Source organism: Dermacentor variabilis, chromosome 1 (genome assembly GCF_050947875.1).
Source record: "Dermacentor variabilis isolate Ectoservices chromosome 1, ASM5094787v1, whole genome shotgun sequence".
In the NCBI taxonomy this organism is placed as follows: Eukaryota; Metazoa; Arthropoda; class Arachnida; order Ixodida; family Ixodidae; genus Dermacentor; species Dermacentor variabilis.
Genome location: NC_134568.1, coordinates 184,032,604 through 184,055,311, shown reverse-complemented (window position 1 = coordinate 184,055,311; position 22,708 = coordinate 184,032,604). Strand labels below are relative to the sequence as shown.

The 22,708-nt window shown below is 43.2% G+C and overlaps 1 protein-coding gene across 10 annotated transcripts in view; it reads right to left on the bottom strand.

Moving 5' to 3' along the window:
• The window catches only part of CadN (neural cadherin), a 340,879-nt gene that overhangs the window by 276,719 nt on the left and 41,452 nt on the right, over window positions 1-22,708 (bottom strand). For all 10 annotated transcript variants that reach the window (XR_012829742.1, XM_075700558.1, XM_075700567.1 and 7 more), the window contains exons 3-9: window positions 16,256-16,447; window positions 15,626-15,872; window positions 14,277-14,493; window positions 12,727-12,838; window positions 11,671-12,063; window positions 9,250-9,488; window positions 6,948-7,073 (exon numbers count right to left, since the gene is read on the bottom strand). Coding sequence is in view for 9 of the 10 variants with exons in the window: in XM_075700558.1 (XP_075556673.1) it covers window positions 6,948-7,073; window positions 9,250-9,488; window positions 11,671-12,063; window positions 12,727-12,838; window positions 14,277-14,493; window positions 15,626-15,872; window positions 16,256-16,447 (1,526 nt within the window). In the remaining variant the exon portion in view is untranslated. The remainder of the gene's footprint in view (window positions 1-6,947; window positions 7,074-9,249; window positions 9,489-11,670; window positions 12,064-12,726; window positions 12,839-14,276; window positions 14,494-15,625; window positions 15,873-16,255; window positions 16,448-22,708) is intronic.

Below are 22,708 nucleotides of genomic sequence, written 5' to 3'. Positions count from 1 at the left end.
CGGCCAGCAGCAAATAATACTATAGACTTGGAGAACCGTACTAAACAGCAACCAGTATCAACAGTGCTTTAAATGCTGCCATGTAGTAGACAAGGCTCATTTCACCACTACCTTGCTCTCAAGCAGAGATACCACAAAGCAATTAAAGTAATATCAGAGTCCTTCCATGTTTTTCTGGTCACGAAACTCCGCCGTCACGCTATGGGAGAGGTTCATATGCTGCCCAAAGGTGCCGCGACGCGGCGCCACTGTGCCACAGAGGGCATCGTTCGCGTACCGAAATGCGTGCGCAGTGCGAGGCGAGCTGACTTTTCGGGTACGTTCTGTGCATGTGCTGTGCTATTTTTCGAGTGTTGGGCTGTTTGGTTGAAGTGGTGGGGTGGGACAACGATGCCGAGCACGTGTTGCGTGCCTGGGTGCCGTTCCGGCTACAAGGGCACGACCGAAAAGGTGTCGTTGTTCTGTTTACCTAATAACAAGCGGCAGCGCGAGAAATGGAAGCGGGCCATACCGCGGCAGGAAAGTGGCTGTTTTAATTTCGAATCGAAGTATACACGTGTGTGCGCGAAACACTTTGACGCCTCGGACATCGTCACTGCGTACAATTTCAACATCAACGGCGACGACGTGTCCCTGGAGCGTGAGAAGCCGACGCTGAACACATTTGCTTTATGCTTTGTTGCAACCTCAATTTGTGTTATACCAGGATAGAGTAGTTCACAGCAATAGCGCCCTTACCCCGACCATCTATGAAAGGTATAGCATTATAATTCCTTTAAATGCAAGTGTTAAAACAGAATAATATGCATTGTTTTATTTTCCATGTCCTTTAGTCTTGGCTAATGATGGGCTACAATTCTTCAATTGCACAAACTTTTAAGTCTATAAGCTGCTATGAGTAAGAAGGTTATTAGCACACTGTTAGCTACATTTGTATTGTGATTTGCTGAGCAAGTTTTGTCTGCATGTTTAAGTAACAGCTGAAGAAGTAGAAAGGTGGTATCTCTAACAAGCCATTTAAAAAAAAATTGCTGTATTTGTGATGTGGCTACTTGTATTCGTTTGAGAGTTCTTTAGCCGTGTGTTATGAAATGCTTATGCTTTACACTTTCTTGTTTATAGAAACAATCGACTATGCATTCTGTACTTATTTCCATTCGTTTGCTGGTGTTTGTTTCCTGCCTCCCAATGCATACCTCTCACGTTTGATCTTATTTCTTTATGCGTATTATATCAGTGTCATGCTTTTAACAAACTTCTTGCATTGTGAATGGTGGACCATTTGTGACCGGACGCCTCCGTGCTATCTGTATTTCGCTCCGCTTATTTTACATGATAAATAAATGATCGTGCTTGTATTTTGTTTTTGCACCAACACGTTTTATTTATTTTCTTAATCGAATTATAAAGTTTTTTTTTCATTTTTCGACCATGATAAGAATATCAGGACCGGTGATTGCAACATTTTAACATGTTGTAAATAGTTGCGAATTAAGAACCAAAATACCTAGTCTCGTCGTTTCTCCGTCGAAGCCACGAGCAGTGAAGTGCTGGGCTTACTGACGCTTCTAAACGACTGCTTGCTAAGGCAATTGCCTAATTACAGCTAGTTTCAACTGTGCAGGTCCTAACACTTCAGGTTCGCCTTAATCCGTTGTTAAAAGCCGCACCGAAGGCATTTAGCAGGATACGTTGTTGGGCAAGTTGGTTCATTGTAATAGGAAACATTGGTTGCGCTTTCTAGACAATCACATGTAAGAAGACAGGACAGGTCTGTCTGTCTGTCCTGTCTTCTTACATGTGATTGTCTAGGAAGACATTTAGTAGCAAAGTTCGTCTTGCATTAATTCTACCTAAATCTTATTCAGAAATGACATCGCTTTGCAAGAAATCTTAAGCGCATGGAGCAGCTCAGTTCCCTTTTCTTTGTCATTAAGTATTCTACGGTAGCAGCCTTTTGCAATAGCAATTTCATTCTTTTGATCTCGTTATAAGATACTGCCCACAGAGTCCTTCTATGCCACAGTTTAACAGAAACCGAACAGCTGTGCTCGGCGAACAATCAGGCGCTATGCGCAACGGAGAATCGGCGCTTACTCCTCTGGTGATAAGTGGGACCACTGGCGTTTTGTTGCGAATGCGCGGTGTTTAATTTAAGGCAAATATTAAAAAGCGGAGCCCACCGAAGCGTTGAGGCGAACGGCGATGACGAAGAAATCCGGACCGGGACCGCCCGGCCGTGTACAGCGGACGCACTTCGACGGGGGCGAAATGCAAAACACCCGTTTATTTAAATTTAGGTGCATTTTAAAGGATCCCAGGTGGTCAAAAGTAATCCCGAGTCCCCCACTACGGCGTGCCTCATAATCGTATAGCGGTTCTGGCTCTTAAAATTCCAGATCTTTCTTTTTTTTCGGTCTGAGACCGCCGCAAGCTCCATGTTATGAGCGGCTTTTTTTTTCGTCCCGTGCGCTCATATCATCGCAGAAGACACGCTCAGGCAGTAATTTAATTATATTCAATGTTAAAAATAGTTACGTGAAACTAAAGCGATCGTTGAGGAAGTTGAGAAAGCTAGAATACCGAGGCTGCCCCACACACAACCACAGCGGTAGCGGCGTTCGCATGCCCTCTCATGCACGGTTGCGCCTCTAGCGGCGGGCGCTGGCGCTATATGAAACTGAGGCGGCAGTTTCGTGACCAGAAAAAACATGGAAGGACTCTGGTAATATCTAAATACATTTTAAATATTTCGTATAGTGGAAGTGCAGTTGAAAACCAATCAATTAATTCATTTGAAATATTTGCAAGCCTTGAAGAATGCTGGTACCTCTACTGAACTGGTCGTGTTTTCATAATCGATAAAGATTTGTTGTATTGTGTAAGGCTCTCAGCTACCTCATCGATGACATGGATATGACAGATTGTCAAATGTCCCTTTCTAAAGCCACCCTGTTCTCTGGGTTGATTGAAGTCAACTGTTGCCCTCATTCTATTCAAAATTTCCTAGGTTAGTCAATGATATGTACAACACCAAGAGCAAGGTAATGGGACTGAAGTTCATCTATCATTAAACATCTGCTTTCGTATGGTATAATATGTTGGCATACTTCCAATTTATGGTACAATTGAAGTCGTGAGGCAACTGCATATAGTCACAAGCTTTTCGAGTACACTATCCACACTATATTTTATATCAACTCCCTATTCCATCTTCTCCTGCTGCTTTTTCTCGAGATATATCTTGCAAAGCCTTTTTAATTTCATCCCTAGTACTACAGTGAAACCTCGTTACTACGAACACCACCATTAACAGACTTTTCAGATAAAAAAATTTTTCAGAAATACCCTGCCGACTTCTTATGGTTTCAATGTAAAAATATTTCAGTACTATGAACTTCAGAATACAGAACTTTTCAGAACAAAGATCGTTATTCAGTTTCCATGTCATGTTGACAATGCATCAGTACTGCAAACTAATATTCCAGAATTCGGGGTTTCTTAGATTTCCGTGTATCCTTCACAGCATGCGAAACAGTAAGCTAGCAGACAACAAGGTGCACAAAGCGGATGCAGCGGTGTATGGGTTTGGAAAACCTGAGATGGCGCTCAATAAAAAAATTTGCGAGAGAATTTTGTTATACCCTTTGCAGAGGCAACAACGCATGGATTTTGTGAGCGCATGCTCCGCCCAGGCAAATGTCACCTAGCAACAGAGGCACGTCTCTTCTTTCGCCCTTCTTTCTGCACACGTTTCTTTCTGTGGCCGTACTAGCCATGCGCGCGGAGAAATGTAACCTCCATACTCGTGGGGATGACACACAGTCGCACTTTGCACTTTCCAGGCAATGTCGTTTATGCGTACCTGCACTTTGAAATCGTTCAGGTGTCCACCTCAAGTGAGACAGTTGAGGTGTCCATGGCAATGAATGTGAAAAACAAACAAGAAACATTGTGCTTTGGAGGCAACAGGGAGCTTCATTTTAGTCAGTTTTCTCAGCGTCAGCTCTGCACATAAGCGTTGGTGCTTTGGTGGTGAGTGGCAGCGGAATCTATGGAAAATACGGCCTGGGCAACAGCCCTGGCCGAGAGCCAACAGCGACGTTTTCATGGATAGCTCAAACAGCGACAACTTGTGAATTGATGGGTTGATGGGCAGAATGGTTAATTTTGGGGCTTTCACTGCAACGGCCTTTCAGAATAGCGAACGATTTTCGGCAGTCCCGCGTGATTCGTTATATCAAGATTCAACTGCGCATGGAACAAATATCTCCTTTGGAACATCCAGATATGGTGACGCGGTTCTCCTGGCTACTGCACACTTCAGTATAGAATTCATCTGCTGCCCTTATACCAAAACGTGAAATATGCTAGCCTATAATCATCACAAAAATGACAGACATCTTGCATTAGTAATAGTATAGTGCCTAGAATATACTGGCTAGTGTGCCGTCCGCGGCCTCCCGGGTGGCACCGGATGCAATTAATGCCGGCGGCTGCCGCTAGGAGCGCTGCAGTGCAGGTGGGTGCCGCAGCACCATCCAGTCTTCGTAGCCCGCCGTGTTTCCACAGCATTGGCAAGCGGGCTGCTGCACTTTTTGTTTTTATTAAGCCGTAGCAGCAGCACAGTTCAAATGTGGGCAGCTGATTTATAAATCAGGGTTTGTTTTGATTACAACAGGCTTCTCTAGCGCTTCTCGCTTGCGTGAAAAGCGTGTGCTATCTCAGCTCGGCTTCGAGCGGGGAACCTGATGTGTTTCTATGCTGGCGAAGAGAAAACGTAATTTTTAAGGCAAATGCCTCAGATCTCCATGTTCCAAGGCCGCGTAGCGAGGTACAGAACATATCACACGATCCAAGGAAGGCCAGAAACGAACCAAAGCACGTCCAGCCGTGTATAAAAGATGCTAAATGAATAGCAAATTTAATTATTGATTGTAGTGATTGGATTAAGGGGGTTTAGGTTGAATTAGGGGGATTAAGATGTATTCATTAAGGAGGATTAGGGTGCATTAAGGTGAATTACAGTAGGCTTTACAAGGCGTTCGCCTTCGTGTCTCTTCGGCGATAGCTAAGGACACTTGTTTCTTATTCTAGCCATGATGGCAGCGTAATCTTTGTAAGGGTAAGTTTTAGGTTACATTTTTCATTCTAATAAAGTAAAGGAATTCTAAGGTTACGTTACTGTTCTTTTGATGTTATATTAATGCATAACCATTGAAAACCGCTGTAACCGATCATCTTTTGAAATGACTTGAATTTCGCTGTCCTTTTTATTTTATTTGCTGCTATTTCTGCCTATTGTTGTCCTGATAGGTTTGAATGTTTTTGATTGTCTGTAAACCATGTGCCCATCTCCTCATAATGCCCATTGGGCCACAAGGATAGGATAATAAGTAAAAAAAATTTGCCTGTAAAATGGACTGCACGTGGTGTTCTGTGTACTATACATTTTTTAATACCTGGTACACACGTGCAGATTTCTTTTATATAAGCGAACGAAAATGGGAAACAGATCTTTCATTTAAGCGTAACAAATATTTTACTCTCGCGTAACAACAGTCAAACGCGGGCATATAAGACAGCCCTAGATGAGATAATGCACACATACATAAAGATAGATCTAGTGGCAGTGACACAGTTTAAAGAGCTTCCGTCATTGCCTTTGCGCTTCCCTCTCTTTGTTGATGCCTTTTACAAAAAAGACGAAACCCCAAGAAAACATAGAACTTCACAAGTGTTGGCAAAGCTCGTTTTTCATGCTCTGGGCACCCTAGTTGGGAAAAGGCCAGTGTCTGCAGCTGACCAGAAAAATCAGCTAGTCTCGCTACATGTAACTTGTTTTTGCTAAAGAACACAGTAAAAGCATCTTCCACGGCCTTCACAGCGGTTGACAAGGTCTGACTAAGATAGACAAGGCCTCCATTGTCAAAATGCGCAGTGCAATAGTGAAGCAGCGTCGGCACTAGCTTCAGCTTTACTTACGCAAAGGAAGCCTGCACACTGTGGTCAAGAATTTTGGGCAGTGATCTTTTGTGCAACATAACAGTATAGTAGATCAAAGCACTACTGCTCCTTTTCTCTTGTTTTTTTTTTTCCCCTGGTACTCACGGAAAGTAAGGTGCATGCTTAGAATACTCAGGAAATATCGTGGGTATAGCGTAGGGTTTCAGGTGTGGTTTATTGCGGGGAATCTCGTGGACAAGCCGTTCACAGTGATAGAGAATGCGCGCTCGACTAAGCTGTTTTTGAAATGTTTTTCACAAACCACAGCAGTTGGTGCCGGCCTTCTGTCCGCTCTCCTGATCATTCTTGCACATTCTGCTGCCACTTCGTATCAGTGGTGTAGTGAACAAGAATACATGCTCTTTGTTCGAGCGGTAACCGCTTCGACACAATGGCACAAAGCAGGTCCTCTCCTTGCACTGTCTCTTCGTCATTTTTTCACCGCCGCCGCATAGTTCTTGTAATGACAGGCACACGAACACAGCAGCGACGCACTCACTCTTTGACAACACCAAGAACAAACACGCAACGCTGTAATAACACTGAAAATGCCAACATAGAAACCGACGCAACAGCTGAGAAACTGATACGCGAAGCAGACGGCACGCATAGTCTGCACCCACCCTTGTGGCAACGACCTCTGTCGGCCACCGTGGGCATTCATTGCAGGCGACGCCACGCTCCTCCATTGAAAAGAGCGGGTGCACGGCACACTAGCCAGTATGTTCTAGGCACTATAGTAATAGGCTTGTTCCACTGTTATCGGCAGGCCACAACACCAGACATGCCATGCGTTTCCATGGCTATGGATACGGCAAATCAAAGTTACAACTCGCAAGGCCAGCCTCTCTTCCATCATAAGATGCAGAATATAGCAAGGGTTTGTGTACAGAAAAACAGAATAGGAGAGGGTACACACGAACATGAATGAGCCCTCTTACCTTGTTTGTCCTGATTTCTCCAGTGAGCTCATCAACACTGAACTTTGTGCCTTTCTGATTAGGCTGCTGGACAATGGAGTAGCGTACTTGACCATTGTGACCCTTGTCAAGATCTCTTGCTTTCACCTAAGAAGCCAAGCAGTGACTATGAGACCACGAATCCCACTGCTTAGCAAAGCGTAGTGCTCCAGTCAGAAAATGCCGTTCTTATACTAAAAATAGGACCTTCATAAATATTGTAATAGGGCATTAGTATTATATAACATGTACACAGATATCATTAGCACTCTGAATCACATCATAAGCATGGAATACTGCTGCAAACAAATCACATTTTAATTAAAAAGCTAGAATTAAAATTAGTAAGATATGTCAGTGCACAAATATTCAAGCATTTGGTCACACAAATAAAATAGGAAACATTTGAAGCATGATATAGAATGGAATAACATGGCTGTCACATCAAATTGCTCTCCTACAGAATGAAAACGGCATCATTTTTCTAAAGGTCTCAAAATTTCTTCTTCAATATGAACAAAAAAGCCACAGCTTATACCATACGCGACTAAATGATTACTCTGGAGTGTTCTTGCCAGGACATGGCTATTCGACAGGTCGAAATGGGCCACTTATATTCAGCTGGACATTTTCAAATGCCCCTAGCTCAGAGAGCCCCAAGGCTCTGACATACACCGCTGCAGCAGTCTGCAGGATGTGGCTCCCTTCCAGTGATCTGTCCATGCCATGCATCCATGCAGCAGTATAGACTGACTTTTCCTTTTGAGAACAATGTTGCCATCCAGTGCCTTTCATGCCATTGCTAACTTCGCTCTGATGCCTCCTGCTTGTGCTTGACGCCAGACATGTGTGAAAAAGCTTTTTTGAATGTATTGGTCTTGCCCTCATTTGTTGTCTTCAGCTCAATCAGCCACTGGCTGAACCAGTGGCTTGCACTGCTTTCCGAGCAGCTCTTGCCACAAGAATGGGTATAGCTGTGCTTTTCCACTTCTCTCGTATGGCTGCTACAAGGCCACAGCACAAAAAAAAAAAAAAAGAACGCTGACCAAGGGGGAAGAAAATATTAAAATATGTTTCGGCTCTCACACAAGAGCCTTGTTCCCAATGAGAATAATTTGAAAGAGTAGAAGGTTGTGTAGATTCGAAGAGGCTGCCGTCACTGCGGTTCAGAGTGCGTCAGAGTGTTCCCGCCTCTCATCCACTGCATAAACACACTACCATCCCTTACGTTCCGAGTTCGAGTGAATCGCCCACTTGTACAATGTGCATGTGGCACATGCTCCTTCCAATGCGCTGGTAAATGTCAGATAAAACCAACAAGGAAGACTTTTCTGGTGTCGTCCACATGGTGCCATGTGCAGAGTGCAAGCAGGTGTACATTCGCAAAAGTGGAAATTTAGGCTAAGGTTGTAGCAACATGTCAACAATTTCAAAAAGAAAAACACTGCCTTTAACAGCAATGCTGTGCACACGGTATCTTTTGGGGATGAAGTATACTGAGGCCAGGCACACATTATTACAAAAAAAAAAAGAGACATACACCACATTTGCATCTTGAATCTATCTTCATCCAGACTGCTGTGCAGACTCTCAACCGCACTTATGACAGTCTTCCACATGTGAGATGGTGGCAAAGATAACGGCACCAACTCATGCTCTCCCGTCTTATTTCTGCTTCCAGGGCAACCTCCAACATAAACCCAACAATACGAGTGAGGAAGTGCATTTGCAGAATTTCACACATCCCCTATTGTGCCACTAAAGATCAAGGTTAACAGTGGTTGGCTACCTTGAGAAGCAAAGAGCTAAACCACATGTGCATTGGCAGCAAAGGAAAGATTAAAATGGCTCCACACAAATGCAAATGGCTGGCCTGGTATTACAGTCCACTTATAACAATACAATCTACAAGTGGTTACAGCAAAAGGCGTCATCGTAGAGTAGAGGAGTATAAGATCGGTCACGATAAAACAAATGGTCAGGTCAATCAGACTTTTTTTATATTTCTTAATGGTCATCAGTAGATTGCAATTCATAGCAGGCCTTACAGATGCCCAAGGACAAAATTAAAACCTTTCCAATGATAGAATGAGAAGTTAACAGAAAAAAAGGAAAAGCTACATTAGAGAGTTGTTTTGCAGAGCTCTTTAAACTGTCATGTAATAAATGCACAGGCAAAACTATGAATGTATAATAATACATCACATCAAAAAAATAGACAATGTGCAGTCATTTAAATGACTCCACCAAAGAGGCAGTGCCTTATGCATTTTTACAGACTTACCTTGATGACTGATGTTCCACTCTGTGCACCCTCTTCTACCTTTGGTGTGTACGTCTGGCACTCCTCAAAAACAGGCTTGTTGTCATTCACATCCGTAATGAACACAACCACAAGGGCTGTGCTTGTATGAGGGGTCAACGCCCCATTACGACAGCAGGCACCATCATCCCGTGCTGTCACATTCAGCTCATATTTGTCTTTGTCCAGGTGTATGGGACCATTGATGAGCCGAATAACACCTGCAAATAAAGGAAACCTATATCACAGTATGCTCTCACGCAAATCTTGCCGTTTTTGGGACGCACGAAAACAAAATTGCTGACTATGACCGCAAATCTACTTGCTAATGATGCCAAAATGTGAAAACAAAGAAAAAAAAGGACCATAAAGATTTCATTTATACCATTAAGCGTGACCTCAAGAATGTGAATTAGAATGTTTTCAAAGCCTTGCACAAGAGAGCAATGAAACAATACAGTCGAACCCCAATATATCAAACTCTAAGGGGATCGCGAAATAGTTTGATATATTGACAATCCGAAATCTAAAATATGCCTCTCTGTAGCTATCTGAAAACTCACATCTGGGACAGACTCCTGGCAACATGAAAAGCGGAAATTTACCTATCATATGCTCAGAGCCACTGAGTAAAAAAAGATCGAGGGCCATCCATTTCTTGTGGAGCATGTTTATCAGACTGGGAGGCCTTAAAATTATGTGTTCATGCTCTTTCCACAACAAGTAGTTTGCTTCACTGCACAATAACCAGTTCCACCTATCAGTATGCTTCACCACATTACACCATTGTAATGCAGCGAATATTTCTAAAGCAAATCCAGCATTATGGAATGCAAATAAGATCCTTGCTACACGAGCCCTCTGTATTTTGAGGCACACACCTTGCTAACTTTTCCTCCATGGCAGGTGCTGCCTTTCATATTTAATGCCTTGACAGCACCTGCCAAAACAGTGCCATTTCGTGAACATGAATATTTCTAATAACGCGAGAAGTGATTACAGTCTCGTTAGGAGAAGCGCACTTGCAGGGGAGTATCACAGTGCAGCGTTTGACATACTGAATGTGGTAGTACACGCGAGTTTGATATATGCATAGTACTGTGCTACACATTTGCATGGGATTTCCGAAGGGGTGTTATGACTGTTCGATATAGACAATCATTCAATATACCCAAATTTGATATATATGCAGGTTTGACTAATAATAAATGCTAAGGATAAATGATTTGCCTCGTCACATAACCTCAAATTTACATTTGTATGCTGATGACTGCGTATCACCATAAAATTTCCTGCCTTTATCATTTACAGCTTCAAAAATCACTTATTTTAGCTTTTGGTGTGCTACCTGGCAAATGACAATTAACATCCATAAAACCATCATTATGACTTACTAATAAAACCACATCTTCCGTTTTTTTTCTTACAAAATTGGTAATAGCCCCATTCAGAGCGTTAGTGAATATAAATACTTTGGTCTTATTTTCACACCCAGAATGTCTTGGCCCAAACACAGATTTAATAACCTCAAAGGCACTGAATAAGTTAGGCTATCTGCACCACATGCTGATCCCAGTCCGAAGGTATAGCAAACTACTGATGTATAAATCTCTAATTCGGCCTTTACTAGAATATGCTTTGCCTGTCTGAAATCCACACAAGCAATGTTGCACTAATCAAATCAAGGCCATCCAAAAGAAAGCAGTCTGCTTCATATGCTGCAGGTTCGATAGAGATCTTTCACCTTCTGCAGCGCTTCCATCCACCGCTCTCAGATCGCCGACGCACAGAATCGCTAAAGTTTCTGCACTGCATTAACTTCTCTTGCTGGATTTCATCAGATAATTATCTAACTCCTGCTAAACCATCCAATACTAGAAGTCACCATCACCTAAGCATAGTGCCTTTTGTCTGTACAGGCACTTTTAAATATTGTTTCTTTCCCTGTGTTATTGGATATTGGAATTCTATGCCTGGTAATACTCGCTCTCTGCCTTTAAACTTATTTTTAGTGACCATTGAATGGGTAGTTATTTTCATTGTGTCTGTATTGTTCATATTGCCTTTGTTATTTGTCATTGTTCTGCTTTTCATACCCACTCCTCCAATAGCCCGATAGGGCTGCAGTATGTACAAATAAATAACATATAACTGAATTTCACTACACTGACTGATTATTGAACAAGCACAAGCACACAGCAGGAAGCAGTGCAAAAACTTGTTTCAGGAAAAGTGTGCCCTGATATCTAAAAGTTCAACATCGACAGTATGTATTTGGTAATAATAATCTGGCTCCTAGCACCTATGGGCAGATACAGTCCTATTAAGAGAAGCAAGTAGTAAATTTGCATGCTTAGAGCTTTACAAACAACCGTATCGCTTAAACTAAGCAGTTCATGTTACCTGTCCTCTCTTCAATCTGGAACATGCCAGACGTAGTGCCACTGTTGACAAATCCAAAGAGGATGTTGTCGCCATCCTTGTCACTGGCCACTACAGTGGTCACAAGAGTGCTGGGCCCAGCATTTTCATCTACATTTGGCGTGTAGACATCTTGGCTGAACTTTGGTGACTCATCGTTTTTGTTTTCCGTGTAGATGCGTATTGTGGCAGTGCCAGTCAATGGTGGCTCCCCCCGGTCCGTGGCACGCACAGTCAACACATATGTGTTGTTCACATCAGCATCGAGCCGCCGGTTGGAGTACACCACACCCCTGCTGTCGATGGTGAAATCTTCCTTGTCGAGCGAGTATGTCAGTTCAGCATTGCGGCCTGTGTCCATATCCGTTGCCGACACTGCAAGAACAAGCACGTTTGCCCACACAGGAACTTTAATAAATACATCTTCAACTGTGACCAAGGCACATGAAAACAGTCAGAAATGTGCACGTCTTGGCCACTAAATAAATTACACATAGTATGTATCAGTAAATACTAGCTTAAGTACTTCTCACTAGCAAGCATCGTGTATAAATCTTGTCAAGTGAAAAAGAAAGAAAACAATCTCTGATAACCAGAAAATATAAAAGCAAATTATATTTTCACAAGCTTTTGTGTGGTTCATGTGGCCCTGCTCAGTCTTTCTAAACACCCTACTTTTCCCTCTGCCACAGAGTTGTCTATGATTCAAGAAACTCGTCTCTACAAGTCATTTAGTATCTATATGGCCCAATTTATAAAATGAGTTAGACCAAGGCTTTAAGGTGTCATTAAGCATATATAGGCTTCACATAACACAACCTTTTGTGAATGCAAAGCTGGATATTGCTTTGTAAGCTGTCAAATTCTTTTAAAGAAGAAGATGTCGCCAGGCATTTCACCTTCACACTGGAGCTTCTTCAGGCACTGCTGATCCCAATTTCTCTCTATGCAAGTGCTGTCCACCATAGTGCCAGTGGCAATTTTTGATGGCCACATACTCTATTACACATAGCAATGATGATTTAGCCAAACCCTCACCTTGAAGTATAGATGTTCCCACTGCGATGTCTTCATCAACATTGTGGGCTTGATAATCTGGCAGTTCAAATCGTGGAGCATTGTCATTCACATCAGTAACTTTGATTGTTAGCTGAAATAGAAAAAAACAAGAAAAAGCAGAAGATATCATCAACAAAGCTGTAAGACCTGTCTATTTGGAACATTATTTTTTAAAATTGGCAGTTTCACCCAAGGACGAAACACACTGAAAGCGATATCATAGTTTAGCATTGCACTGAAAGTATCTCGGAGCACTGGCCAGCAGCATTGCCAGCGGCCAGGAACAGGAGTGTTGCCAGTAGCATTGCAGGCGTCACACATTAACTGTCCGTTCTGCTAAGGCCATTGTTGCCTGGTGTACACATAGCTGCTGAACAGGGACGTGTGTGCGCACAGCGCTAATACCAGCAGCGGAAGCCAGAATACTGCCCTGGATCCAGCAGAGCCAATTAAGCAAAGCGTGACAGTGCATGCACTTGGCTTCACAGTTCTTGTTGCCAAATGGTCGCTGAAGAGCTTCTACTGCACCACGCACAGGCCACACATGCACGACACCATGGCAGCACAATGACGATGGCGCAAATGTGCCTCAGGCATACGTATAAATTGCGACTACGATAAAATGCATTTCTTAGAACACAAGAGCTGACAAAAGTGTTACTATGAAGCACAAAGTACAAAGCAACCAAGTAGTCAACTATTGAAGGGAACAGCCAGGAGGTAGTCAGTCATCAATTACAGCTGAGATATGGCATGAAGAGCTGCAGCATATATGTCTGCATGATGCATCGTTTCCACCACTTTTTTCTGAAAAATTTGGAAGAAAATTACAAGTTATGTGTAGAAACCCGCAATAACGAAACCATCGGGGAAGGAAATTCCATTGATCCAAGACTGCTTTTTAAAATATCTTCACTGCCGAGAGAGAGCAAATGCACTGAACTCTATGGACGTTCACCAGGGGCACCAGATTTCTTTGTTGCCACGAGAATTTCAATCTTGAGGGTTTTCATTATTGAGGGTTTGAACTGCATTATTCCCCAAGGGATGCTGCTGAGTCTTCAGCTTTATTAATCTAGACCAAGTGCAATGATAAGGCCAGGTATCTTGTTAAAATAAACCTCTCTTTAAAAGCTGTGTGGCAAGTTCCACTGCTTTCAGTGTTCTAACCTGCTCTTTCTCTCACATTTCCTAGTATTGAAAAGATGTGTGCAACCCTATGTGGCCTTATGCCGAGGGCTTCATGCAGCGATCAAATTTCTCTATAGAGGAGGAAGGTCAGTAAAGGCTGTTCTTGATACTACCTGCAGCTAAAATGGGGAGGGAAGGGGGAGGGGGTTCCTTTCTACCCAACAAGCATAAGATGTCCAAAACATTTCAGTCCCTATTAGAGCATAAGAAACGTATGTCTCTGCAGGCATGTGGAGAACTCCCATTCCTCAACTGGCCAGCTCCTCAATTTCCCCACACTGTGTGAGTCGTGTCATGAGGTCTCGAAGTTAAACCTGGACAATTCAATTTTCGCTCACTTCAACTGATGTTGAAAATCCTCCGGAATCTTCAGTTGCGGTCACAATTAGTGAGTATGACTTTGGCTGCCTGAGGTCTTCATAGTCAAGCTCCTTGGCCAACTTCACCACTCCGCTGGTAGGTCCGATGTTGAAGGTACCAGCTCCCTTGCCCTGGGCTCGCAGGGTGTACCGAATTTCCCGATCGGCAAAAGATTTGGCCTTCACCTCGATGATGCTGAGATGAACAAGCAAGAGTAAAGCAAATATTAATTTTACCATGAGCTCCACAAATATGGCAAGAACTTAAGGCATATATACTTACTAGAATATTTATTACAAGTTTCAAACATTACGAGTCAGTTTACTGGTCACAAAGGTGTAATGCTCCACAGAACAAATGGAGTTTTTCTTTGAGCATACGAGATTGGCAAACACTGTGACACACAAAACTGTCTAAGTGTAACCACAACACCAAAGAAAAAAATTTACTGCAAGTGGCAACTACAATTTAGTTGAGAGTGTCGTATACAAATCTGGCTTACAAAAGCAAGGAAATTCTAATTTTTTTCAAGCCTACCAGTACAATATACTCAAAACTTGTGATATCACTCATTTCTACAACACTGAGATACATCATAATGCTCACTCATCCAGGTATTTCTTTCCCCATTTTAGTTTTTCAATGCTGCATATTGTACACCAGCAAGAGAGCCATCAGCTTTTCTTTAAGTGTTGCACTAATTACCTAATAAAGTAGTAGCAAATGATTTAACTCTTTATACAACAGCAAACGCAAACAGTTTTACAACTGCACGAACAAACGATCACAGAGAGAGCAAACAAGGACAGCCACACCTGTCCTTGTTTGCTTTCTCTGATCGTTTGTTCACACAGGTATAAAACTGTGCTAATATCCACCAACACCTCGAACAACAAGTGCTTCTAATCTTTATACAATAGTGATAACAATGCACCTAACATTTCATTAAATTATTTTTGAAACATGAACCTAAACATGTGCAAAACGCCACAACATGCATAAACATGCAAGTGCACCATCATGCATCAGAACGAGTAATATGCAATGATTAGAAGAAGCTTGTGGTACTTCCATGTTGAATGAAATTATGTTTAAAGTGATGTGAAGCCGATCGTTTCAAACAGTAAACCATTGTTAACAATAGTTTACAGCTATGACAACAAAATTCCCCACTCCTCAGTGTATACGTGACATAAAAATCTGTTGAGGTCGCTAAGGCTGATTAAAATACCTGATCCAGCAATACAGTACAGCAAAGAATTGCCAGTGTTTTGATAATGTAATAACATGTGCAGCAATCAGTTTTGGAAGTTGTTGGGTAACTCACTCCGAGTCTTTCTTTTGATTCTCCGGTATCACAGCTTCATAGAAGGGCACATAAAACTGAGGTTGGCGCTTGCCACCAACCACTGAGAGGCGTTCTTCTCGTGTTGACTGGTGCTGTCTATCTCCAACCTGGCCATTCAGATCTTCAGCCTTGACATATAGCACATACTCCTTGTCCAGCATGAACGGTGCATTGCCCAGGGTCACCACCTCACCCGAGTGCGGGTCCACGTCAAACCTGTTGCCACCTGCACCAGAACAAAAATGAAAGGCTTATAAATAGTTCCAAGATATAAAACAAAGGCATCAATTTCAAAGAATGTTGCAGTTACTATTACCTATATCTGCATACTTAAAACACATGCATACTAGGAGATCTTTGAAGTGCTTGAAGATCAAATGCAACATGAGACCTTTAAACATTGAAGGCTCAGAAAAAGTTTATTAAAAAATAGTGCAGCGATTGAATTGTAAGAATACTTAATTTAACCTACAGAACAAAGAAGTCAACAATCAAGATGTCTTGTGACTTTTAAAATATAATGGGGAATGCTGGACAAAACATTATTTACAAATGCTTCTTAACATTGTGCTCTATTCAAACACAAGTATGAAGTGCAAAGGGACTTACTCCTGTCGCGCACAATAGAGTAGCGAATATTGTGGTCCGTGTCCGGATCCCTGGCCTGCAACTTGAAGACAGGAGTGCCGGCCGGGGCATTCAACTGTACAACAGCCTGCATCGGAATCGGCCGGTTGATAAAGTAGGGAGGCTCATCGTTCACGTCCGCTATCCGGATGATGATTCGTTGCCGCTCCTTCTCTGCATAGTTCAAGTAGGAAACCACAAAAAGCCATTAGCATCTAGCAGTGAAGCCGGTAAGAATATGGTAACAAAAGCTCCAAGAAACCCCTCTATCTACTCTCACTACAACCGTAAAAAATTGTATTCAAAAATACAAGTAGACTGAAGATGTAGACAGAAGCAGAAATCAGTAACAGACTGAAATGAGCTCGAAATCTAATTTATTCAAAAATTCTGTGACGTACTAGAATAGTAAGTGTTGAAAGGTGTTAATAGTTACAGCATATACCAAGACAGTAGTTAGAATAAAAAAGTGCAATAAGAAATCATCACACTTTGAAGATCTGTGCCAGTATTCCCAAACATTCTTACAAACTATTGTTTCCTCACTAGCTGACATTCAAGCACCCAACACACATGACATCAACCAGCACAATAATAAGATGACTATCCTAGCGAACTGTGAATGGGGCTTATGTAAAAATTTCTGTGGCTCAAAAACAAGACAAAAAGGCATGCCATTTCCTTTTTCTTCTGCTCCACTATGAAACAAAATATGGTTATTTTAACCAACACAGCTTTGTCCAGTAAACAAAACTTGTTTCTGTGTCTATAGAGACAAAAGCCCAGCTACCTGGACAGCACTTTCAACATTCCACATTTCAATCACTCTATCTACACTTCCCCCATTGTCACAGGACCAGGCAAAAAAAAGAAGCATGCCAAGAAGCTACTTTTCTTTTAGAAACATGCTATTCAGTTTTGAATCACCATCTTCACTAGTGTTCTGCATAAGCAGCTCATTTTTATGCCATCCCACCAGAGTGCCTGATACAGAAAAATGTAATACATGCCCCCACAGAACCAGAAGCTCAAGGCAATTTTGTCCCTTGGACACTTGTACTGTAGCTAAATTGATAAAGATGTCACTGCAAGGACTGTACATGCAAGGTAAATTCCTGTACACAGTGAATTCTTGCAACATGCAAATCTAGTGAGGTTCACAAGTCATGCAGATTACCAGAAGATGTGCCAAATCGTAACATGAATATTCCCACATGGTGTCACAGGGAGCCTCATACAAAGACACAACCAGCTTCATAGTTTCAGAAATGGTCCCTATGTTTCCATATCTTTACCGTTTTGCCACAAATGAGAACCAATGCCAAAGCAGAGCCCCTTCAAACAAATGCATGAATGACCTGTGTCACGTCAGGGAAAGACCAAAAAAGATCCATCCTCATCACTTTGCTGTCAAATTGCTTCAGTACCGGCATGTAAGTGACCTCACACCTGCTGCAGTGCTGTAGTTTCAGATCCTTTAAGTGGGTCTACAAGAAACTGCAGAGCTGCAGATAAAGCTGCCCATAAAAAAACACCTCACTAGATGACTGCTTTCAAAGAATGACATACCTGATAATAAAGGCAACATAATGTTAACAAATACTATTAACACATCTCCACATGGTCACAGAAAATAACAGCTCCTATCTGTTTTGTAAAAGGTTACTAATACAAAAGCATATTTAGCATGTAGCTAGCATTCCTGTTTTTTGGCACTACAAGAAGGCAATGCTTCTTCAATGTGACAAGATTTCTTTTTAAGAAGGGTAATGAAATAAGGTCACTTAGCATTGATGTCTTGCTTCACTCAGTATTTAAACCTGAGCACAAATAAGATTGAAGTGTAAGCCAGGTGTAGGCCAGCAGAATTAAACCTCCACTCAGCAAAGAAAATACACAGCAGCATCTCCCAGCATTTTTATCACTTTTCAGCGAAGCCAAACAAGCTCCATTCATACTCTTGTGTTCAACATACAGCTAGAACATGAACTGTGTGCTGTGCTTTACTACATCCATGAACATTATATGTCAGTGGCAAAGAACAATAATATATGTTCCAAAAGCTGACAATGTCTACCAGCAGTGGCCACTCATTTCGATATCTCTGAACAAGAGCAGAAATTTATTAACTTGTTTTCCTTTTTTTTATTGCATGGTCGTGGCGGTAGCATTTCATCTATGCTTACTTCCACCTTTTAGAACACTGCACTGCTCCCTGCTAGTTCATCCACCTTTGCTCTTCAGAAAGCAAAATTCGTTTTTTTTATTTTTATTTTTTTCTGCAAAAACATTTTAGACAGCAATGGCACTAGTATACGCCAGTTCAAATGCCTGGGCACTGCTGCCAATTTGTGGCATGTTAAATAAAAGTTATCTACACTGTGAAGTGTTACTGGTGCGAGGACCCACTGGCTAAGTAAGGGACAGCCTTCCAGACCCAGGAGACCCAAGTTCAACTGAAAAGTTTACTAACATTTCCCATTCCCAAGCTTTCCATTCTTTGAAATGGTCCAAAATAAAGCAATAAATTGTTTTTTCACATCAGTTTCACAAATTACAGACAGGATGTGGATTCATGTGGGAAAAACGGAAGGACAAGGACAGATGGATGTTTGCCTAAGATTTTGGGTACACATAAAATCAGCATAATCAGCATAGCAAGCAACCGAATATTGTGTGTGTTGTTGAAGTAAACGGAATTAGAAATTGTCTGAGTTCAAAATCAGCCCACTCAACTTTCTCCTAAAAAACGAATGCTCCATTGAAAAAAACAAAAACATTTTTATCAAAACAGTAAATTAAGTTTTGAACAGGCCTCAAAGGCAACTTTAAATCCTACTTAATAAAAGTGATGTAAATTACAATGTGTGTTAAGATCCAAACATACAAAAAAAATTGTCTACCACATGGCTGATGTAAATTTGCATCTCAAAAGGCAAAAGCTATTCTCTCAGGTCTTCAGCTGGGCCAGCGACCCTCACTAGCATTGCCTGCTAAGTATGAAACAGTATAGCTGTGGCATAACTACTGTAGATACCAATTTCCCTAATGCAAAGAAAAGAAAAATTTTCCTGTATTTTCCCATAATTTTTCATTAATTCCCTGAAAATTACAGGTTTTTTTGATGGTAGACACTGAATGTGCTCCCAACACCCATGCTTAGTGGTGCAACATTCCAATCACAAAAAACAGTAAGATTATGAGCAAATATCCCTTTTTTTTATCCTACAAATATCTCAAAAGTGCAAGCCCATTTGCAAATGGTGCCCTGAACACTATTTTACCTTAACTCGACACGAACTCCACAGATTAACTAGTCATAACCATCCACCACAAAAGATAATCCAATCCCAGAAAAGCTCACATAAACTTGCACAGCAGACCTGAAAATGAAGGAAGAATTCAAAATGAGCCCACTTAAGGATAAAACTAGAGATTAGCATAATGCGCGTAGTCCAACTATGTCACCACTAATATTGAGTACCTCATTTAGGACAAGCTATGCATATTGTGTGAAAGACTGAAGCCTAGTTCTTGGTTTGATGCAGGTATAATATTTGGTATTGTTGAATTCAAGCCAGTTTAAAGAACAGATTATGGGACAATTAGAAAGCTAGCATCTTCACCTTCAATGTTCTGTACCATAAAAATAAAAGCCTAATCACCTAACAAGATGCTTGTGCTACCCTCCCCCTATGTCAAAGAACTTTTCCAAAATGGAGCTTTATAAAATGTTTCGGATGCCTTGAGCAAGATGTGTACATGCATGACTTCATTCGAATTTGTTCACAGTTCCACATTTACATAAACGACAATTTTCTATATAAAAGATCTCAAAAACAACGAAAGTGGAAATTTCATGGCAGAAAAATGAATGCCAGCTGTTACGATTTTCACAGAAAGTACAAATTGTAACTCTTGGTGGCAGCCAACACACCATCATTTGCTAGTACAAACTCAGTTTTATTAGAGATGCTCCCCTAACGAAAACACTTGGATTGCCGTGCGCACCACCTATGTGTACAAACACCAAACTCCAACAAGTGGAGCTTCAGGGCAAGGATTCATGCTTTGAACAAACTTGGCCTAGTCCTGCGCTAGAGTACTTAGTTCTAACGTGGCAAGCTTCCTGGCGCAGTGCACCGCACCTGGTGCACGTTCAAGGCCAGCGAGACATAAAAAGAACGGACAGGCCATTCTATTTGCAGGGCGCATGCGCGGGCTTTAATGAGGCGCGCCAAGGGACTCCGCGGGGGGATTGGCAGCGGTTTCCCCGGAGGAAAAACAGCAACGGCGCCAGGCAGGAAAATCGAAGTTTCCGAGTCCTCGGAGGAGCCCTGCGCTCCGGAAATCGGTCGCAAGCCCAACACAGCCACTCGCTGCCGGCGCTCACTCAGCATGTTGCGTCTGGCCGCCGCGATGGCCACGGCGCCCTTTGTCCCGCGCTATGGTGGCCACGCGAAGGCTAGACTGCGGCGAGGGGGCTCCCTTCGACGCGATTATTATGGCGGGAAGCGGGGCTCTGTCGACGCAGTCATTACTGCGTTTAGCGCCGCACGAAAGACGACGCGTACCTCTGCCGCGCCCACTGTGTCCTGTGACGCCAAGCGCGGTAATGGATCGATACTAGTATTGGAAACTCGACGTTGCTCGGCGCACACAATGCCCAGAAACAAGTGTGAGCGTGCAACGACCACGCGCACGTAAAAGCAAAACAGTCGCGGGTTAGGAAAAATCGTCGAACGAGACCGGCACGATGGCAAGTCCCGCAGGGCCAGGACCTCCCGCGGCAGATTCGACGAACGGTGGTCGGGAGCACGCTCGTGTGCCTTGTGGTCCGACGTGCTTTCGCGCAAGATACGCCAGGCGCAATCGATCTAGGCGCGAGGCGGTTCGAAGTCCGAAGCCCAGCAGGCCTCTCTCGCTGGAAGTGGCCTGTGCATGCTCAAGAACGGACCGAACAATGAAGGGGCGCCGAGCCTTGACGCAGCGTCTACAGCAAGCGCTGGCACACCTGCACGTGACGGCGGCCATACTTTTCGTAATTCTCACAGGTGCACTCGATCTACTACAGAACATTCAACGGGCTGAATTTACGTTAGAATTCACCAACAAAAAAATGAAGGCGCTACTGGAAGTCACGAATGATCGCCGAGTCAGACACGCGGGTCGCAAAAGGTTTCGGAATGCAAAGACTGAAGTAGACAGCTTGAAAATAAAGATGTACACTTCGGCGTCAGTCATAGTTTTAGGATATTCAACTCCAATCAATATTTTCACTTCACATTTTGTTTTCGGCCTTCCTCACTGGCTTTCTCGCCGTCGCGCCGCCGTTATCGCCGGGATCGACCGCTCGCGGCAAGGCGGTTTATATGCGGCCGCCGCAGCCAGGTTTTCCCAGACACGGAGACTGTTCCAATGAGGGCGACATTCATGGTGCAACACAATAGAGATTAAGTACACTGGTAGTGGCATCCTATACGGAAAGAAGCTTTCACAATCTTCGGGACAGCGTAGAGCCTGCTGCAGTCAAAGGAAGACATTGCAATGCGCGTGTATGCATCGTAGTAAAATTTTCGTACAACGAACGCTTTCGCAATGTAGAATAACGCGTTCACTCAGCACACAGCAACCGCTGCATCGCTACCGCCCTTGCCAGGTGCCAGCAGCGCGCCAGCTAGCTATTGCGCATGAGCAGGCGGCACATGGCATGGGTGCGGTAACGGTTATAGGGTTCCGTTACGCCAAAATGTCGCTGTCGTAGCGTATTGGTCAACATATGAAAACCAAAACAATCGAAGAACTCGTTCGCACAGCAAGTTAAAAAAAAACGGGTTCGCTCGGAGTGACGCAGCGCCCACAAAGTACACACAACGTTCGTGCGCTGCGATTAGATATGCGCAGCTCCCAGAGCATGCGCTGCCCCGGCCTTTCCTATTTCCGCTGACCGAGGGGAATCCCCTGGCGAAATACCTCCACCGCGGAGGAGAGGGTGAGTAGGCCATCGCACCCGTCGCTACAGAATGGCCGGAAGAGGCGCATGCCACCGACACTTACGTCACGGCCGCGACTACCCAGCGAAAGGCCACGAAGGACGAGCGGAGACGGCCCCAGTACACGAAGAGCCGACGCCGGGATGCCAGTCGCAACTTCGCCACCGACCGCGGTGCCTCCCACCGCTTCGATTTCGCGGAAGATGAATGAACACCTTCAGTCGCATCTGAAGTCGTACGCCGTGGTATACGTTCAACAAACTGACCCACAATCCACAGCTATTTAAAAAAGAAAACCGGAAAAAAGTGCGAAAGAAGTCTAAATGAAAATCAAGCTTTGCCACGCCGTTTGAGCGCCAGAACGCACGTACCCCGTGCAACAATTCACTGCAGTCAGTGCAGGGCGCACAAGAACAGCGCGTGCGCTTCTCGAATCCGCGGC